The 18,556-nt window shown below is 40.6% G+C and overlaps 1 protein-coding gene across 4 annotated transcripts; it reads left to right on the plus strand.

Moving 5' to 3' along the window:
• Nucleotides 1–1,363: 1,363 nt before the first annotated feature.
• Nucleotides 1,364–18,540, plus strand: c16h1orf112 (chromosome 16 C1orf112 homolog). 4 transcript variants are annotated; one of them, XM_027154274.2, is made up of 25 exons: nt 1,364–1,583; nt 1,799–1,925; nt 3,593–3,632; nt 3,723–3,811; nt 3,902–4,006; nt 4,192–4,332; nt 4,735–4,897; nt 5,087–5,171; nt 6,496–6,634; nt 9,467–9,553; nt 10,509–10,573; nt 10,737–10,882; nt 11,433–11,562; nt 12,862–13,048; nt 13,336–13,418; nt 13,832–13,883; nt 14,729–14,818; nt 14,968–15,153; nt 16,263–16,379; nt 16,951–17,046; nt 17,193–17,306; nt 17,505–17,609; nt 17,735–17,815; nt 17,895–18,023; nt 18,132–18,538. In XM_027154274.2, the coding sequence occupies exons 2-25, from the start codon at nt 1,836–1,838 to the stop codon at nt 18,330–18,332; spliced, it is 2,721 nt and encodes a 906-aa protein (XP_027010075.2). In that variant the 5' UTR covers nt 1,364–1,583; nt 1,799–1,835; the 3' UTR covers nt 18,333–18,538. The 4 variants fall into 4 exon arrangements, with proteins under 4 accessions (XP_027010075.2, XP_027010076.2, XP_027010074.2 ...); XM_027154275.2 differs by lacking the exon at nt 1,364–1,583 and having other exon boundaries at nt 1,590–1,925; nt 17,511–17,609; nt 18,132–18,540; XM_027154273.2 differs by lacking the exon at nt 1,364–1,583 and having other exon boundaries at nt 1,590–1,925.
• Nucleotides 18,541–18,556: the final 16 nt, after the last annotated feature.

The raw sequence follows: 18,556 nt of genomic DNA on the forward strand, positions 1-18,556 counted from the left end.
ATCAAAATATGTATGAGAGGAGTATGACAGCAGTGAGATGTGCTGTGGGTCAGACAGAGGAGTTCAAGGTGGAGGTGGGGCTGCATCAAGGATCGGCTTTGAGTCACTTCTTGTTTGCTATGGTGATGGACAGGTTGACTGATGAAGTCAGACAGGAATCGCTGGGGACACTGATGTTTGTGGATGACACTGTGATCTGTAGTGAGAGTATTAGTGCAGGTGGAGGAACACCTGAAAAGGTGGATGTCTGTTCTGAAAAGAAGAGGAATGAAAGACAGTTTTAGCAAGACAAAATACATGTTTGAACAAGAGGGAGGGAAGTAGAACAGTGAGGTTACAAGGGGCTGAGATCAAGAAAGTGAAGGTGTGGAAAAGAGGTGAAGAGGTGAGTGCAGGCCTTCAGTATGTCAGATCCTAAAAGGGCAGTTTGTCCAAGAAAACCAAAACATTTACAGGACCTGGAGGCATTTTGCCAAGAAAATGGGCAGCTATGCACAATTATTACAAAAGACTGCATCCCATCATTGATGCTAAAGGGGGCAATAAATAATATAAAGAACTGAAGGTATGAAAACCTTTGAAGAGGGATTATTTGCTTATTTTCTTTTTTCTGTTTTGTTTGATGATTGTGCCATTCTGTTATGTCTTACAATGTAACTTGAACCCTGTATGAAATAAAATATTTTTTATTTATTTTACCATCAAACAAAAAATTATTTATTATTTATTTTGCCATTTTTTATTTGCCATCCCACTCATGCTTTCTTTAAAAATGGTACCCATCCTGTAAGCAAACTGTTGAGCACAACTATATATATATATATATATACTGGACATCTCCGGTTAGACTCTGTGGTACTCAGGAGATCTGAAGTCCTTGAACCTCACACTAATACCACATTTAACTGACTGTATATTACAATCACACCCCCAGTGTCACCCATATGAGGATGAGGTTCCCCCTTGAGTCCGGTTCCTCTCAAGGTTTCTGCCTTTACCAATTTAAGGCAGTTTTTCCTTGCCACTGCTGCCTGAGTCACCTCAGACTTGCTCATAGGGGAATAAATACATACACATTGTGAACTATATACATCTAATAATAATATTGAATTTTTATTCTGTTAATTCTTATTTCTTTTATTATTCGTTATTTCTTTTATCATTCCGTGTATATATATATGTGTGCGTGTGTATATATATATGTGTATGTATATATATATATGTGTGTGTATATATATATATACACACACATATATATACACGCACACACACACACACACACACACGCGCGTAAACCTTTTTGACCAATCACAATTGAGTGCTTCACTGGTGTCACTGCATACGCAAGCGCGCAATTTTTTTGAGCCATACCATTTTGCCATTTTCTTTGCGAAGTGAAATATATTAATAGATAGATGCCAGCCATTACACACATTACAGTGGTGATTTGTAGAATGTCACCCAATATTTTACGATACATGTGAGTTACATTTGAACGTTTTTTTTTTTATCTAATACCATGTTACACATCACCCCCGAGTGACAGCTGAATGGACTCGCCCATAATACTGAGAAAAGAAGAGGTGAATTTAAAAAACGTTCATGTTTATAACATTGTGTTTTTGTGCAAATCTTTTTATTTGGGCTCCTGATAGGTTTTAATGGAAGCTATAACTGATAACCTGCGGTTCTGAGTTAACAGACTGGTTTTGAATGAGTTTATTGAGTGTGTTTGTTTAGCTTTAGCCTTTAGCAGCAGACACACTAACATCACTGGGGTTGTTCTGGGTGAATACAGTGATTTCTCTCGGCACTACATCTTCACGGCTCTGGTGATGTCTCAAGCTACACTTTTGGAGGAGGTGGTTCAGTGGACCCCGGAGACATGTCAACAACAACTGAAAGTGGTCCTGCCCAAACTGGTCATATCCTTTACCTCTGATTTATTTATCGCACAGCTTCTCCTCGGAGTATATGACAGTGTAGGACACTATAGGACAGTGTAGGACACTATAGGTCAGTGTAGGACAATGTAGGGCACTATAGGACAGTGTAGGACAGTATAGGTCAGTGTAGGACAGTGTAGGAAACTATAGGACAGTGTAGGTTAGTATAGGATAGTGTAGGACAGTATAGGTCTTACTCAGAGTATAGGACAGTGTAGGATAGTATAGGATACTTTAGGACAGTGTAGGACACTATAGGTCAGTGTAGGACAGATTATAGGACAGTGTAGGACTTCCTCGGAGTATAGGACATTATAGGACACTATAGGTCAGTGTAGGACAGATTATAGGTCAGTGTAGGACAGATTATAGGTCAGTGTAGGACAGATTATAGGTCAGTGTAGGACAGTGTAGGACTTCCTCGGAGTATAGGACATTATAGGACACTATAGGTCAGTGTAGGACAGATTATAGGTCAGTGTAGGACTTCCTCGGAGTATAGGACATTATAGGACACTATAGGTCAGTGTAGGACAGATTATAGGTCAGTGTAGGACAGTGTAGGACTTCCTCGGAGTATAGGACATTATAGGACACTATAGGTCAGTGTAGGACAGATTATAGGTCAGTGTAGGACAGATTATAGGTCAGTGTAGGACTTCCTCGGAGTATAGGACATTATAGGACACTATAGGTCAGTGTAGGACAGATTATAGGTCAGTGTAGGACAGATTATAGGTCAGTGTAGGACAGATTATAGGTCAGTGTAGGACAGATTATAGGTCAGTGTAGGACGGTACTTTCAACATGCTGCATAATAAAAATTGATTATCGTTAGTGTAAATGTCATCTCAGCTATTGTAATTGTTATTTTATGATCAAATCAATTCAAATTGAAAACAACAAAACCCGTTTCTCCTACTGTTACAAACTTTTTAAATTGTATTATTTGTTATTAGACATTTTTGTGCTTTACAAACCATTTTCCCTGTTCAGAAAGACGTAACTGATAATTATTTGTATGCCAGAATATAACATTAGTCTTAAAACTAACTATTGTAATGAAATTATTATATCAATAATAGTCTGCATGTGCTGTTTTCACTGACGTCACTGCGATCTACGCTACTACCCACAATGCACCGTGACTGTAACTGCGTCCAATTTTTTCATTATTTAACTAAATACTTGAATGCATTTGTCCTGTCATGCAGTTAGGCTTTCTATCTTAAAATTCCAAATATTTCATTAATTTCTGTACAAACGCTAAAAAAAAGTAAAACACAAAATGAATAACTACATTCAACTACCTTCATGTACGATAAACGCTAAAAAAGTAAAATGTTTAGACCTGATGATTGTTTAATCCTAGTTCTCCACGGTTATGATGTCCTTAGGATTAATGGCAGCTTTCCGTACTCTACACCTTTCTTCAGATAAAATGTGAGCCTAAGGGCCCTGATCCACAATCAACAGTTATGACAAACATAAAGTAATCATGTAAACCTTTAACCCTGTGCCTCTCATCTGTCTTTGGTACTTTTGTGAACCACATATTTATCAACAATATTGCTGTCACAAACTTTTTTTAAACACAATTTTGGCTTAAAAAAAAAAGAAACAACTGACTTCCTTGACCGTTGTACTCCATTCATTGTAATACTGACAGCTGGAATGAACACACCAGTAAGTGTTTTAGCCAATGGTGACGTTTTGTTTTATTCAGTACCATTGGGTAATGTCATATTCATATGATTATATGGTTTATGTTTGCAGATGTTCTGCAGATTATTGTAGACATGTTTCTTCCTCATCTCCCTCCGTCAGAACTAGAGGAGGAATGTTTCTCTAAAATCCTTCCTAAGGTGAGAACTGTACACCCACCAGACTGTGTGTTTTATTACACGAGGTTATAACGGCTGGTTTTATCTTTCCATATGGATCTTTGGCTACAGGTTGTGGTGACGTTTACTGGCCTTTTGGAAGAGATTGGCAAGCATATTGGAGACCTGTCTAGCCAGAACATGGAGCTACATGCGTTCCTCAGGAATATTTTACAGGTTCTCTGACATTTTACAGGTTCTCTGACACTGGGCATGATAGTATTTATTGCCTCTTCTAGTATTTACTGTAGACCGATAGAATACAGGCTATGTACTGTATAGCATCTTAATCACTTGTCCTGCAGGTTAATGTTGTTAATAAAGATTGATAATTAAGCTCCAAATAATATTTATGTATGTAGATGATGGTGAAGACACTGGAATCTCTGTCTGCTTGTGTGCGTCACGTGTACACTCTGGATGAGGTGACCTCCCTGGACTCCATCCGATCTCTGCCCTCTTGTGTCCTCCACATCTTAAAGGACACTTTCCAGCACTGCAAGGTATGTCTTGCTCATATCTTTACACACTCTGCACTTCTTCTATGGGGAAAAACATTGGGGAAATATGGACAAAAAGCTATCTGTAATGAGCGATATTATTGTACTGAGCTAACTGTAATGAGCGATGTATTATTTCCTTGTTGAAACAGCGAACTGCAGATTCTGCAAATATGTCATTAGGTCAGTGGCCATGTTGGTTTGCTGAACTCTGAGGAGTTGAGGAGAACGACCGAAGCAGGAACTCTGAGTTGGCCTTTCATTTGTCTGAAGTTGGGGATTAGGAATTCATTGAGATTTGAGTTCATTGAAAAAACCCATCACCATGGAAACATTTTGGAATACATGCTGTGAAAAAGTGCATCGTGTAGGATTGTCTGTTACTGATCACATTTTGGTCTGTAGGATAGTGAAGTTGTGTACAGTGGAAGACTGTCACTCGTGGGGGATCTTCTACAGAGCATGTTCAGAGAAGCCTACTCCCTTCAGAAGTGCCTGATGGAGCTGCTGGAGAAGATCAGCCTAGAGAACAGTGCCTCTGAAGAAGAAATCTCTAATCTAGTTACAGGTGTGTCCATCACAGTGTACTTTTCACTCTTTACTCCTCAGTATATTCTTTATAATTTACTTATTCCAGTGAAACTAGTAGTTACAAGACAAGTCTGGACCGTCTTGCTGGTGGTTTTTGTGGGAATCAGACTTTGATTTTATACATTTCCTTATAGCAAGAGAGTAAAAAATGTGTTTTCTTGGGCAGTGATTCACAGTTTGCTGGACATCTGCTCAGTCATATCCAATCTGGATATCGCCCTGCATGCTAACACATGGAAATTCATCATCAAGTGAGTAAAACCTACCTGCATTTCTTTTACTAGTACTTATTGTGTTCATTCTGTCATTGCTGCCTATTTAAATGACTTGATTACAATAATGATTTGTTAAATATATATATATATATATATAGTTGTTTGTGTCCTTGATGCTAATCAGTGTAGAATTTCTAAAGTAACTGAAAGAAAGGAAACGACAGAAGTGCACGAATATTACAGTATCACCTGGTTTCCATAAGACCCAAACCTCTACAGCAGTGCTTCTCGTTCCAGTCCCCCAGGGACTTGATACTCCATGGTTTTCCTTTGTTTCTCATGTGTACATTAAAACACCACGCAGCTTGAACATCTGACCAAATCAGTTCACCTCAGAAAGTTCATTAGTTAATTATTCATTCATCTTCTACCGCTTATCCGAACTTCTCGGGTCACGGGGAGCCTGTGCCTATCTCAGGCGTCATCGGGCATCGAGGCAGGATACACCCTGGACGGAGTGCCAACCCATCACAGGGCACACACACACACACACACACACTACGGACAATTTTCCAGAGATGCCAATCAACCTACCATGCATGTCTTTGGACCGGGGGAGGAAACCGGAGTACCCGGAGGAAACCCCCGAGGCACAGGGAGAACATGCAAACTCCACACACACAAGGCGGAGGCGGGAATCGAACCCCGACCCTGGAGGTGTGAGGCGAACGTGCTAACCACTAAGACACCATTTCTGTCATAAAGACCTAATACTGGACTGGACACAAAGCATCAATCATTCAAAATTAGACCTTTAGTTCTTTTGAGCTTCGGTTACTAAACCTGTTGTCATGGCAGCTGTATTTCCCAAATCAGCCACTTAAAATGTTACAATGGGGCAGTGAATAAAATGAAGTATTAGTAATATACATAGTATGTTTGTGTGATGTAGGAAAACTAAATAAACACAGTCACAATATCTTTTACATTATGAATTTAAATGCACATCATATAAAAAGTGTAATTTTGGATCTTCAGTGGATTTCTAAAATAGTGTTGTGGTATGCCAGCTTAAATTTACGTGCCTCTGAGCATGGAGTGTGGACTCCCACTTGTCCTCACCGTGTCTAATGTGAATTTGAATTAAAAAAATGTATTATGATGTGTGTAGCAAGGCCACTGCATGCAACAAAGATCATCCCAGTGCCTGGCCTTTTGATAGAACTAAAAATTGTGTACTTCTGAAAGAAAAACCACGTATAAGACTGTCTCCTGGTTGTATTTAATACCCAACAAGAAGCCTTTCTCACATTTGATACTTGGTGCTTGGCCAATAATTCATTAAGCTCTTTGTTTCTAGGCAAAGTGTGAAGTACCAGTCTCTGGTGGAGGAGCATTTGAGACATAGTGACCTCATTACTGCTTTGTGTGAGGACCTGCTGGTTTCAGTAAGGAACTCTCTGGAGATGGCAGAGCAGATGCAGCAGGCAGATCTAAAGGTACAGCACATTTGGGATTATACATAAGTCTAAATAAGATTATACATAAGTCTAAATAAGATCATACATAAGTCTAATGTGCAGCAATTCTAAATCTAGAGAGACACACAAGTACAAAGCAAACACAGTGTCCATGCTTCAGAACACAGACACACACACACACACACACAGTGTCCATGTTTCAGAACAGACACACACACACACACACACACACACACACACACACACACAGTGTCCATGCTTCAGAACACAGACACACACACACACACACACACACAGTGTCCATGCTTCAGAACCCATGACACACACACACACACACACACAGTGTCCATGCTTCAGAACACACACACACACACACACACACACACACAGTGTCCATGCTTCAGAACACACACACACACACACACACACACACACACACACAGTGTCCATGCTTCAGAACCCATGACACACACACAGTGTCCATGTTTCAGAACACAGACACAGACACACACACACACAGTGTCCATGCTTCAGAACACAGACACACACACACACACACACACACACACACACACAGTGTCCATGCTTCAGAACACAGACACACACACACACACACACACACACACACAGTGTCCATGCTTCAGAACCCATGACACACACACACACACAGTGTCCATGTTTCAGAACACACACACACACACACACACACACACACACAGTGTCCATGCTTCAGAACACAGACACACACAAACACAGTGTCCATGCTTCAGAACACAGACACACACACACACACACACACACACACACACACACACACACACACACACACACTGTCCATGCTTCAGAACCCATGGCACACACACACACACAGTGTCCATGCTTCAGAACACAGACACACACACACACACACACACACACACACACACACACACACACACACAGTGTCCATGCTTCAGAACACACACACACACACACAGTGTCCATGCTTCAGAACCCATGACACACACACACAGTGTCCATGCTTCAGAACACACACACACACACACACACACACATACAGTGTCCATGCTTCAGAACAGACACACACACACACACACACAGTCTCCATGCTTCAGAACCCATCACACACACACACACACACACACACACTTTCCATGCTTCAGAACACAGACACACACACACACACAGTGTCCATGCTTCAGAACACAGACACACACACACACACACAGTGTCCATGCTTCAGAACACAGACACACACACACACACACACACACACACACACACACACACAGTGTCCATGATTCAGAACACAGACACACACACACACACACACACACACACACACACACACACACACACACACACACACACACAGTGTCCATGCTTCAGAACCCATGACACACACACACACACACACAGTGTCCATGTTTCAGAACAGACACACACACACACACACACACACACAGTGTCCATGCTTCAGAACACAGACACACACACACACACACACAGTGTCCATGCTTCAGAACACAGACACACACACACACAAACACAGTGTCCATGCTTCAGAACACAGACACACACACACACACAGACACACACACACAGTGTCCATGCTTCAGAACCCATGGCACACACACACACACACACACACACAGTGTCCATGCTTCAGAACACAGACACACACACACACACACACACACAGTGTCCATGCTTCAGAACACACACACACACACACACACACACACACACACACACACACACACAACTACCCTGACCCTCTTTCACTACACAGACACACACACACACACACACACACACACACACACACAGTCTCCATGCTTCAGAACCCATGACGCACACACACACACACACACACAGTGTCCATGCTTCAGAACACAGACACACACACACACACACACACACACACAGTGTCCATGCTTCAGAACACACACACACACACACACACACACACACACACACACAAACACAGTGTCGGTGCTTCAGAACATGCGCACACACACACACACACACACACACACACACACACACACACACTGTGTCCATGCTTCAGAACACAGACACACACACACACACACACACACACACACACACACACACACACACACACACAGTGTCCATGCTTCAGAACCCATGACACACACACACACACACACACAGTGTCCATGTTTCAGAACACAGACACACACACACACACACACACACACACACACACACAGTGTCCATGCTTCAGAACACACACACACACACACACACAAACACAGTGTCCATGCTTCAGAACACAGACACACACACACACACACACACACAGACACACACACACACACACACAGTGTCCATGCTTCAGAACCCATGGCACACACACACACACACACAGTGTCCATGCTTCAGAACACAGACACACACACACACACACACACACACACACACACACACACACACACAGTGTCCATGCTTCAGAACACACACACACACACACAGTGTCCATGCTTCAGAACACAGACACACACACACACACACACACACAGTGTCCATGCTTCAGAACCCATGACACACACACACAGTGTCCATGTTTCAGAACACAGACACACACACACACACACACACACACACACACACACACACACACACACAGTGTCCATGCTTCAGAACACAGACACACACACACACACACACACACACACACACACACACACACACACACACAGTGTCCATACTGCAACTGATAAAATATGAATGGATTTTACTGAGTGAGAATCTGTAGTGAAGTTGTACAGTATATTGTGCTGAGAACTTAACCATGTTACTTTTTCTCTTTAACGCATTGAATAGACGGTGCAGAGCCCTGAATACAAGGCTTTCCAAAAATCCACAAAGATCTGCAGGTTTTTTGCCAACACTTTGGTTCATTACATAAAGGTACCAGTTCTGCCAATTGTCTATATCAAAATGTTTGTGTTTGTGTGTGTGTTCCTGTTTGTGTGTGTGTGTTTGTGTGTATGTGTGTGTGTGTGTGTGTGTGTGTGTGTGTGTGTGTGTGTGTGTGTGTGTGTGTGTGTGTGTGTGTGTGTGTGTGTGTGTGTGTGTGTGTGTAAAATGCTGTTAAACTAGCAGAATTTTGTGATGGGACTAGACAGAAGCTCTTTCTCACTGAAAACATTCAGACATCTAAATCACTGATGAGACCAATTCTAAACATTTGGTATAAAACACAAAAGATCACCATAGCTACAGTGCAGCATGGTGGTGGTGACATCACACTTTAGAGCTGCTTTTCTTCTGCTACAACTGAGGCTTTTATCAAGCTGGTGGGAATCATGTACAAATACCAAATGATTTTAGGGCAAAAATTTCAAATAAAAACGAATTTCCTCTTTCAGCGCAACAGTGACCCAAAGCACACGTCCACATCCAGAAGGTACAACTTAACTAAAAGAGGATGAATGTTTGTGAACGAGAGCCCGAGCCCTGACCTGACCCACACTAAACATCTGTGACCTGAAGCAGGCTGTGCTCAGGACATGCTCTTATCTTTTGATGGATCTAGAAGGATTTTGAAGAAATAGAGAGAAAATATTTCCATGTTAAACTGATAGACTCTTACCCAAAGATGCTGAGTGGTGTAATACAACTAAAAGGTACCTGGTACTAAAGGTACCAAAAAGTGTTGATTTAGGGGCAGGAATTCTTTTGCAACCAGTTTATTTTTCATTTTATAGCTAAAACGTTTCTGCTTGTTTTTCACTTAATTCACACTGAGGGCAGAAAAAGGTCTTGGCTTCATTTTTTTACATCACAAAACACTGCCATTTTAACAGAATTGACTCATGTAGACTTTTGATATCAATTATGTATTTTTGTTTTATTTTGACAGGAATTTAACCCGTTTCTTTCAAAGTTCTGTAGTCATTTTCACCGGCTGTATCTACAAGTTCTCAGGTAATCGCAGTATTATTATTACTATGCAGGCACTTTGCTGTGTAAACTGTTCTTTGGAATCAATGTTTAATATTTTTTTTTCTTTCTTTCTGATTGCATTCACTTTCAGTATTAACTTATCCACATATTATTCTTTCTCTTTCTTTATCTCTCTCGTTTCCAGTAAATTTCCTCCTGTTTACTCCCCGTCTGTGCCTGTTGGCCTGGCTGAAGAACTGAGCCGTGTTGTTTTGATTCCTATGGACGCTATGGTGACACAGCTTTTACCCATGAGGTCTTTTGTTGAATGTGTTCTGACCCCAGAAAAGAGTAAGGCCATAGCAGTCCCCTGTCAGCTCTTACTTTAACTGCGCACTATGAACCTGGCAGCTCAGCTATAACATTACAAGTTAGATGGGTTGTTTAGTGCTATTTAAATGGGGTCATGAAGAAGAGCATGCCAGCGGAAAACCATTTGTGAATAGACAAGGTCTTTTGGAGAGACAAGGTCTCTGATTGTTATTATAAAGTTATTCCTGTCAGTCAAGGACACACTGCCCTTGTATGTGTCTGACGTATTGTTCTTGTCTGTGAGAGTTTTAAACTCCTCTGTTCAGCCTTGACCATGCACTTAATACACACGCTGTACATATTTTTTATTATTACATGTTATAAATGACATAGAACGGCATCCTGTGTAAATCATCTACCAAATCAAATACAGTATGTGGACCACGTGATCCGCTGTGGTGACCCAGTACAGGGAGCAGCCAAAACAACAACAACAACATAAATGACATTGTGTTGGAGTTAATTCTGTTCATTTTGTTGTCGTCATTACAGTATGGGATAAATGTTTGTTGTTTTGCTGTGTGTTTAGGGTTGAGTCCGGAGCTCGTTCTGCCACAGTGTCTTCTGCTGGTGAACGTGTTGGTGAAGCTGTGCTCCCAGACAGACGAGACGCTGTGTCTCTGGTACGATGGCAGTCAGTTCTCAGAGGAAACACACAGGTTTGCTATTGACCTTTAATATTTGTTGAAAAACCAGAGGCACACTTTGTATTAAACTTTACTTGTAATATTTTTATTTTGTTTAGTCACTGATCTTGGTGAAGGAATAACAGAATATTTCTTATCGAGGCTATATTCCTCTTCGACACATTAGGTCAGAGGTTAAATGACAGCAGTGTATCTACGTATATCAGTTATGACATTATAGCATATACAGTCAGGTCCATAAATACTAAATTACTAATCTGATGGTCATTCTGCTTCTGTACACAACACGATGGGTTTGAAGTGTTGAAGATATGATCGAAGTGCAGACCTTCAAGCGGTTCAACAAAAGACATTGCATTAGAATTAGAAACATTTTTTCCCTATATGCCTCCTGTCCAAAGGCTCAAAAGTAGTTCTACAAACTAACATCATTATAAACATAAGGATTATTTTTAATACTTCTGAATCAAATCCTCTCTGAGATTCATGATGCTGTGCTGGGTCTTTACTGCAGCAGTCTGTAGACTGAATCTGAGCAGAATTATTTCCTTTCCTTCTTCACACACGCACACGTCTTATCCCATCATTCTGGATTGGATTCATCTGTCCAAAGAATCATGTTCCAGAACTGAGCAGACTCAGATGTTTCCTAGCAAAGTCTATATTCTACTTTTTGTTCTTGAGGTAACCTCTCTGTAGAACTTTAATGTGTCTCTCGTGTGTAGACTCCCTCCTTAACAGTGTTCCTGACAGGGTTAGATGGTGTGAAGGGGATTTTCACTCCTTCACCATGTTTTTGGTGTTGCAGAGTAACCAATGCATTCCTTCTCTTTAAAGATTTAAACCAAATTATTGATCTTAAAGCCTCTGCTATTTTACAGATAGCTCTAAGGAAACAGGCCACGACTGATCATGAAGTGACATCTTGTCTAGTTACTTCTGAGTCTTCTGAGAGACTATGTAAAAAAAATCTTCTTGGCTAAATGCTTAATGCAACACGTCTGTTAAACCCCTTGAGATAAATCTACACTTTAATCTTGATTGCTTCTTTTGAAAATTACAAACGTTGTCACTGTCCAGATGATTATTGACCGGATTATACATCAAAGTTAAAAGTAAGAACACTAATGTCAACATTTACGGTACAAGTGACTTCTTTGCAATGATCAGGAAATGTCATGAAGACGTCAGTAGTGTTCACTCTGTGAGAATTACTCTGAAATGTCTAACTAATGCGGGTCGGAAAAAGTATTCCGGCTAACTAAATGTTTTTGTTTCCTTTTTTCCCGTTTATTTACTTTTACTCTGCAGGTTGTCAATATTTGAGGCAGTTTTTCAGAATTTCCGTCAGTGTCTGTTAGAGCGGACTGTTCCCGTACGGTTGCCTGGGGTGATGGTTCATGGCCAAGCTCAGGGCACAGTGAGCCTGTACCAGCATGTGTGTGTACATCTGTGTGGCTGTGTGGCAGCACTACCTGCACAACACTTCCCAAAGCTGGTTAGTATAATACTGCACTGTACAGTACTGTGGATTCCAAGTGTCCTGAAAATGTTCTTGTGCTGCTTGCTTCCTACACGTCTGGACCACTTGTCAGTTCAGTGGATGCTCTCTAACTTACTCCTGTATATAACGTAATGGAGCACAGGGGCATCCAAGCCATTAACCATCATTATACAGAAGCAGGGCTGGACATCTGGGATCTAACAGAAATGGCTGGATGTACATCAAATACCTGTGCATGTTGTAATATATAGGCTCTATGGCTCTTTCTGTCATATTTTTAGGAGCGGTCATTGTTAGGTGCCGTACTCCAGTCAGACACCCAGACGGCCGTATTAGCCACTGACGTCTGGTGCTTCCTGGCACGGTGAGTGTCTGTACACACCCAGCAGTGACAGCAAACTTTCCATAACTCACAATGAGTCAGCTACACAAACAAAGTGTGTTCCATGTATGTTATTCATAAGACAACATAAAATACAAACATGCTGAAGGGGATTTTGCCTTAAAGTCTTGATTAGTTGATAAGCAAACCTGTTCAAATTATTATTGGTACTAATTGATATGTTGATTAAAGGAGACCGCTTTGTACTTGAAGCAGTAAATCACATAAAGGAGTTTACTAGTTTTCAAAAGAGTGCAAACGTTAGTCTCGTGTGTGTGTGTGTGTGTGTGTGTGTGTGTGTGTGTGTGTGTGTGTGTGTGTGTGTGTGTGTTGTTGTTGTTATATATATTTGACTGATTTACTAACTTTTCCTTCCTCTTTGTTTGTGAGTGTAGATACGGTACGGCTGAGTTATGTTTGCATCACATTCTCCTTACAGCTCACCTGGTGAGTGCAGGCAGCTGAATGTGACCTTTCTTTCTGTGCTCTCAAAGTGATTTTATAAATCTCTCCTGGGAGCGATAGGATTAAGCTCTATGTTTCACTAACACCCCAACAGAGGCGACAATTGGTGTCAAATCTGTTTTGGGAATTGGACACCTGTCTGTGTAAGATCATGCTATTCTTACCTGTAGTGTTTGGCCTGGATGCTTTATCTAATCTGTTAGATGTTCGTTTTCCTCCATTACTAAGAAAGAGAAAAAATCTTTTGTATGTTTTGCCAAAAAAATAAGTAAAGGAATGTACAGTCCTGTACAGAGTCATTGTTATTTAAGCAATCGAGAATAAACGTTCATTTTTCATACTTGATTAAAAATCTGAAGCTAATAACCTGGAATCCAAATACAACAGTAAAGGCTTGATGGGACGGGACACACCAAATACAACACTGTTCAGCAATTTTACCTGTTAGGAAATTGGATCATACAAGAGGACAAGGACCCCAAGCACATCAGCAAATCAACATGTAAAGGGCTAAAGAATAAAACATTTCACTGTGTTGGAATGAAGTCAAAGTTCAGACCCACAGCTATCCTATGCTAGAACAGAGAAGAGTCTTGTAGTAAACTTGCCTCTTACTCTGAGAGATGGTGGAACCAGTCGAGCAGTGCTAATATTTAAGAGCAGTCTCTAATATTTAAGACTTTAAGACTTGTAATTGAAAGAGGGTCTTTTTTCCCTAAGACTACGTTTTAACAGCAGACGTTTCATGTAGCAAGTACCGTGCTTTTGCAGCAACTTTTACTTTCTCTTAACTGTAGTGACTCATCATATCTTTGTTTTACTTGTAGATAAAGTCTTGCCCATGTGAGAACTACCAGCTGACTCATTTGGGATCGTTGCTAAGGCGTCTTCTCTTTCTTATGACTCCAAACCACCAGGTCACACACACACACACACACACACACACAAACAGTGCAGTGTTAGTGCTAATAGTTTGTGCAACACTTTGTGTTCTAAGGACTACAGTGAATTCCACATGACATTGTTACTGTTTCCAATGTATCTGTGTGTGTGTTTTCCTTCTTAGTTGGAGTTTGTTGAACGCTTCTCACCATCGAAGGATGAGAACTTGTGTATATGGAGTCCTGTTTTGCTCAATAGTCTGTGCTCCGATGTTCAGGCTCATGTTGAGAGGGATGTATTGAGCGTTGCCCAAGCTGCTGTTGATGCGTGGCATGTTGCAGGCTACAGGTTGGGGAGGATATCCACATTGGTGAGCATATGACTTAAAGAAGGAAGCTTTATCATGTTATGTTTTCCCCCTCCATTTAACTTAGAAACCGAGTTTCAGTGAATAAGCATACATATCTGTTTCCAGATGATAAAGCTGTAAAAGCAGTGAGTCATAAAACTGTTTGGGTTTTGGGGGGGTTTCTGCCACTTATACTCACAAATTGAAACCATCAACAGGAGCGCTTGGCGTAGATTTATTAAAAATAAAATAAAAAATTTGGCAAAGGCCACAGTATTGTGTTCAGTATACAGAAACTGCCCCTGAACAAACTTTGATAAAACGATTAAATAGCAGTTTAGTGCTCCGATTTCCTTTATAAGTTGACCCTGAGAAAATCAGGGATGGTTTATTGTTAAAGCAATTTTAAGTTGAATTTTGGACAATAGGACACAGCTGATAAAAATCATCTTAAGAGCTCTCTTTCGTTACCTCTTTAGTGGTGATGGATGACTCACTTTAATAGTCTACATCATTTGTACAAAGTCTACACCATTCTAATGTATAAATGGATTCATGCTAAACGTGTAAACTTTAAGTACAGGATTTTATACTACATAAGAATGTTGAATATTAAGTTCCATAATGTCAGTTTTAATTTGTGGATATTTTACACCCAAATCAGGTTACGTTGTAGTAAGTAAAGGATAAAACTGTCCTAGGAAATAGCAGAAAGTGAAGAAGGCTCAGGAGAGAAAGCTAGCATCTGTTGATGGCTACAAAGCCATGAAGTCAATGATCCATAGACAAGTATTAAAAATCATGCAAGTCGGTCCAAATTATTTTGGTATCTCAAAAAGCAGGGACACTCGTATTAAAAGTGCTGGAATTCCTACACTGTTATAGATCAGACTGTAATTTTGGATAGATCGGTGATGAACATATTCTGATCTCCAGCGATTCCTCATGCTTCTGGGTGAGAAGGGCAAACTCTCACTTCCCTGTCATTAGCCACTCGTGGGCTATTGTATGGTAGGAAAGGCCAGATTGTCAAATCAAGAAGAAAATGTGAACACTATTTGCCAAACTGTTGCCTTTGTTAATAAATGTATGTTTTGTGGTGCTTTCATCCTCCTTTCTCCCTGATTCAGAACAAAGCACTGAGTTGTCTATTGGTGGTGGTTCGAGGAGACGGTCGGCAGGCCGAGTGTATGACTGCTTCACTGGACGTTGTTCATCAGCTGTGGAATCGCATGGATGCTGCCCAGGTTAAAGACCAAACACTCGACAAGTGGACACACATTTATACTTTTTGAATGTAAAAGTTTGGAAATTCACCCACCTTGATTGAAAGTGTAATGTTTTTTTGAGATAATTTATTTTTGGGGGGACCGGGTATTTGGAATTCTGAGCATATCATTTCTGCATGTGTTCTAGACTCCGTTACTGGATTCCCCAATGACACACACTTCCCCGATATCAGAATCAGGTTTATTGGCCAACTGTGTTGACACACACAAGGAATTTCGTTCCAGCTGTTTAAAAATACACAACCAGGTTTAAATATATTTAAAGTGTATATTGATTAAGGTGAAAACTAAAACTTTATTTTCACATCTATATGTGAAAGGTGTGTATGTATCAGTGGCAAACGTGAAAGAGTGGTGATGTATGCTGAACTGGTGTGTATCCACCCTGACACATGTACAGAACTGTTTCAGGGCCTCACGGAAGCTCAGGACGTGTGTGATTTATGATATGTCATTTATTGATATATGAGACATGTTTTTCTCACAACTGAATAAAATAAAAATGTTAGCTGTTTTGTCTCTTGTGTAGGTTCAGACCCACACCTCTCTTCAGTGTACCTTGAGGCTGCTTCTGACCATTTCAGCAAAGTTGATAAAAAATATCGATCCCCAGGCTATAGTTCAGGTAACAGTTTCATCTTTCCTGTCTCATTTCTTTCCCCATTCTTCCTTTTATTAGCTGCGGTAGGTATTTTTGTTCTCCTTTAGTTTGTAAATACTTTCCATGTAGTACACATACATTATCACCAGTGTAGTGTTGTGATGTTTTAGGCATTTTCCTGTCTCATTGGACTGAATCTGCAGAACTGCAATGATGACTTGGTGCTGGCTGCTCTGGACTATTTGGCCTCCATGGGGAAAATATTTGTTCCTTCTGATATTCAGGTAACACTAGTTTTGGGTCAGGATCATTTGTCCTTTTATTAATTAGGCAGAATTTGTTATTTTTATGTTCAATGCAAATATTCTCAATGCTTTCTTTGTTGTTTACATTGATCCATAACATCCATGTGAACACAGTAACCACAAAAAATATTGTACTTAATCAGTGAAAACGGATTTATTGCGTATGACTGTGTAAAGTTTCAGGTGCTGCCTCGACTCAGCTGTCTGTTCAGCACACTCCTGAGTCACGAGTCTTGGCTGCTCCGTCAGCATGCACTGGAAGCCTTTGCCACATTTGCTGAGGTTAATAGTAGGATAAATATAGAAAACTTTTATTTTTCCAAAAAAAAAACCTTACATTGATTAGTTTTCAATGATTAATGGGTTTAATGCTCATCTGGTGCTGAAGCCTTTCCTTCTATTTAAAGGCCACCAGTCATGAAGAGATCATCTCTCAAAGTCTGACCACAGAGGAGACCAAGAACAAAGTGGTGAACTTCCTCAGTAAAGTATGTCAGCATGCCACCATTTAACAGTTGTTCACTGCATGTACTGTAAATGAAGATCAACACATGATTATTTCTACAGGTCATCGCACCCCAGCAGCCTGCAGGGGCCAGAACGGAGAGTCGAAGGGCCGAGGCACATATTATAGAAAGACACAACGAAAGACTGGAGCGAAGAGGAAAGACGTCCGCAGAAACATCTGTTGCAGAGGTGACGAGTACATAGATATATAGACAGACAGATAGATATTTAAAAGATTGTATGTTTTTGGCACTGCCATAGACAACATGCTGAATTCCAACTCCTTTCCTCCATCAGCCATGTGCCAAGCGGCCACGTCAGGAGATGTGTAAACAAGAAGAGTGTGAGCGCTACCTCCAGGCAGCAGAAAGTGCTCTGAGGGCACTGCAGTGTACTGAAGGTACAGCCCTATTGCCTCCACAGTGGGTCATATCAAGACTGCAGGCCTTACAAACACTGATCACACAAATGATCAGTAACAATCCCCATCCACCATGATAAGGACTCATCCTGTTTCTCACACACACTCCTGACCGCTTCAGTTGTAATTAAATAATGACACTCGGTACTGGTGAAAGAGCACTTTTTTTTTTTTAAAGATTTTTTAATATGAACTTAATCTCTGTTTATTAATTTGTATATTAAACATGTTTCACTAAATGTACTTTCTACTGGTCTTTTAAAATAATCTCATTCTCTTTGACTAATAAGCACGGTTCACG

The sequence above is a fragment of the Tachysurus fulvidraco genome, chromosome 16 (genome assembly GCF_022655615.1).
Source record: "Tachysurus fulvidraco isolate hzauxx_2018 chromosome 16, HZAU_PFXX_2.0, whole genome shotgun sequence".
NCBI classification, from domain to species: domain Eukaryota; kingdom Metazoa; phylum Chordata; class Actinopteri; order Siluriformes; family Bagridae; genus Tachysurus; species Tachysurus fulvidraco.

Bases quoted from the DNA above. Each gene is read 5' to 3' on its own strand.
- c16h1orf112 (XM_027154274.2), top strand. From the start codon at position 1,836: ATGTCTCAAGCTACACTTTTGGAGGAGGTGGTTCAGTGGACCCCGGAG. The intron at 17,610-17,734 runs GTTAATAGTAGG...TTCTATTTAAAG, and splicing joins CCTTTGCCACATTTGCTGAG to GCCACCAGTCATGAAGAGAT. The intron at 17,816-17,894 runs GTATGTCAGCAT...TTATTTCTACAG, and splicing joins TGGTGAACTTCCTCAGTAAA to GTCATCGCACCCCAGCAGCC.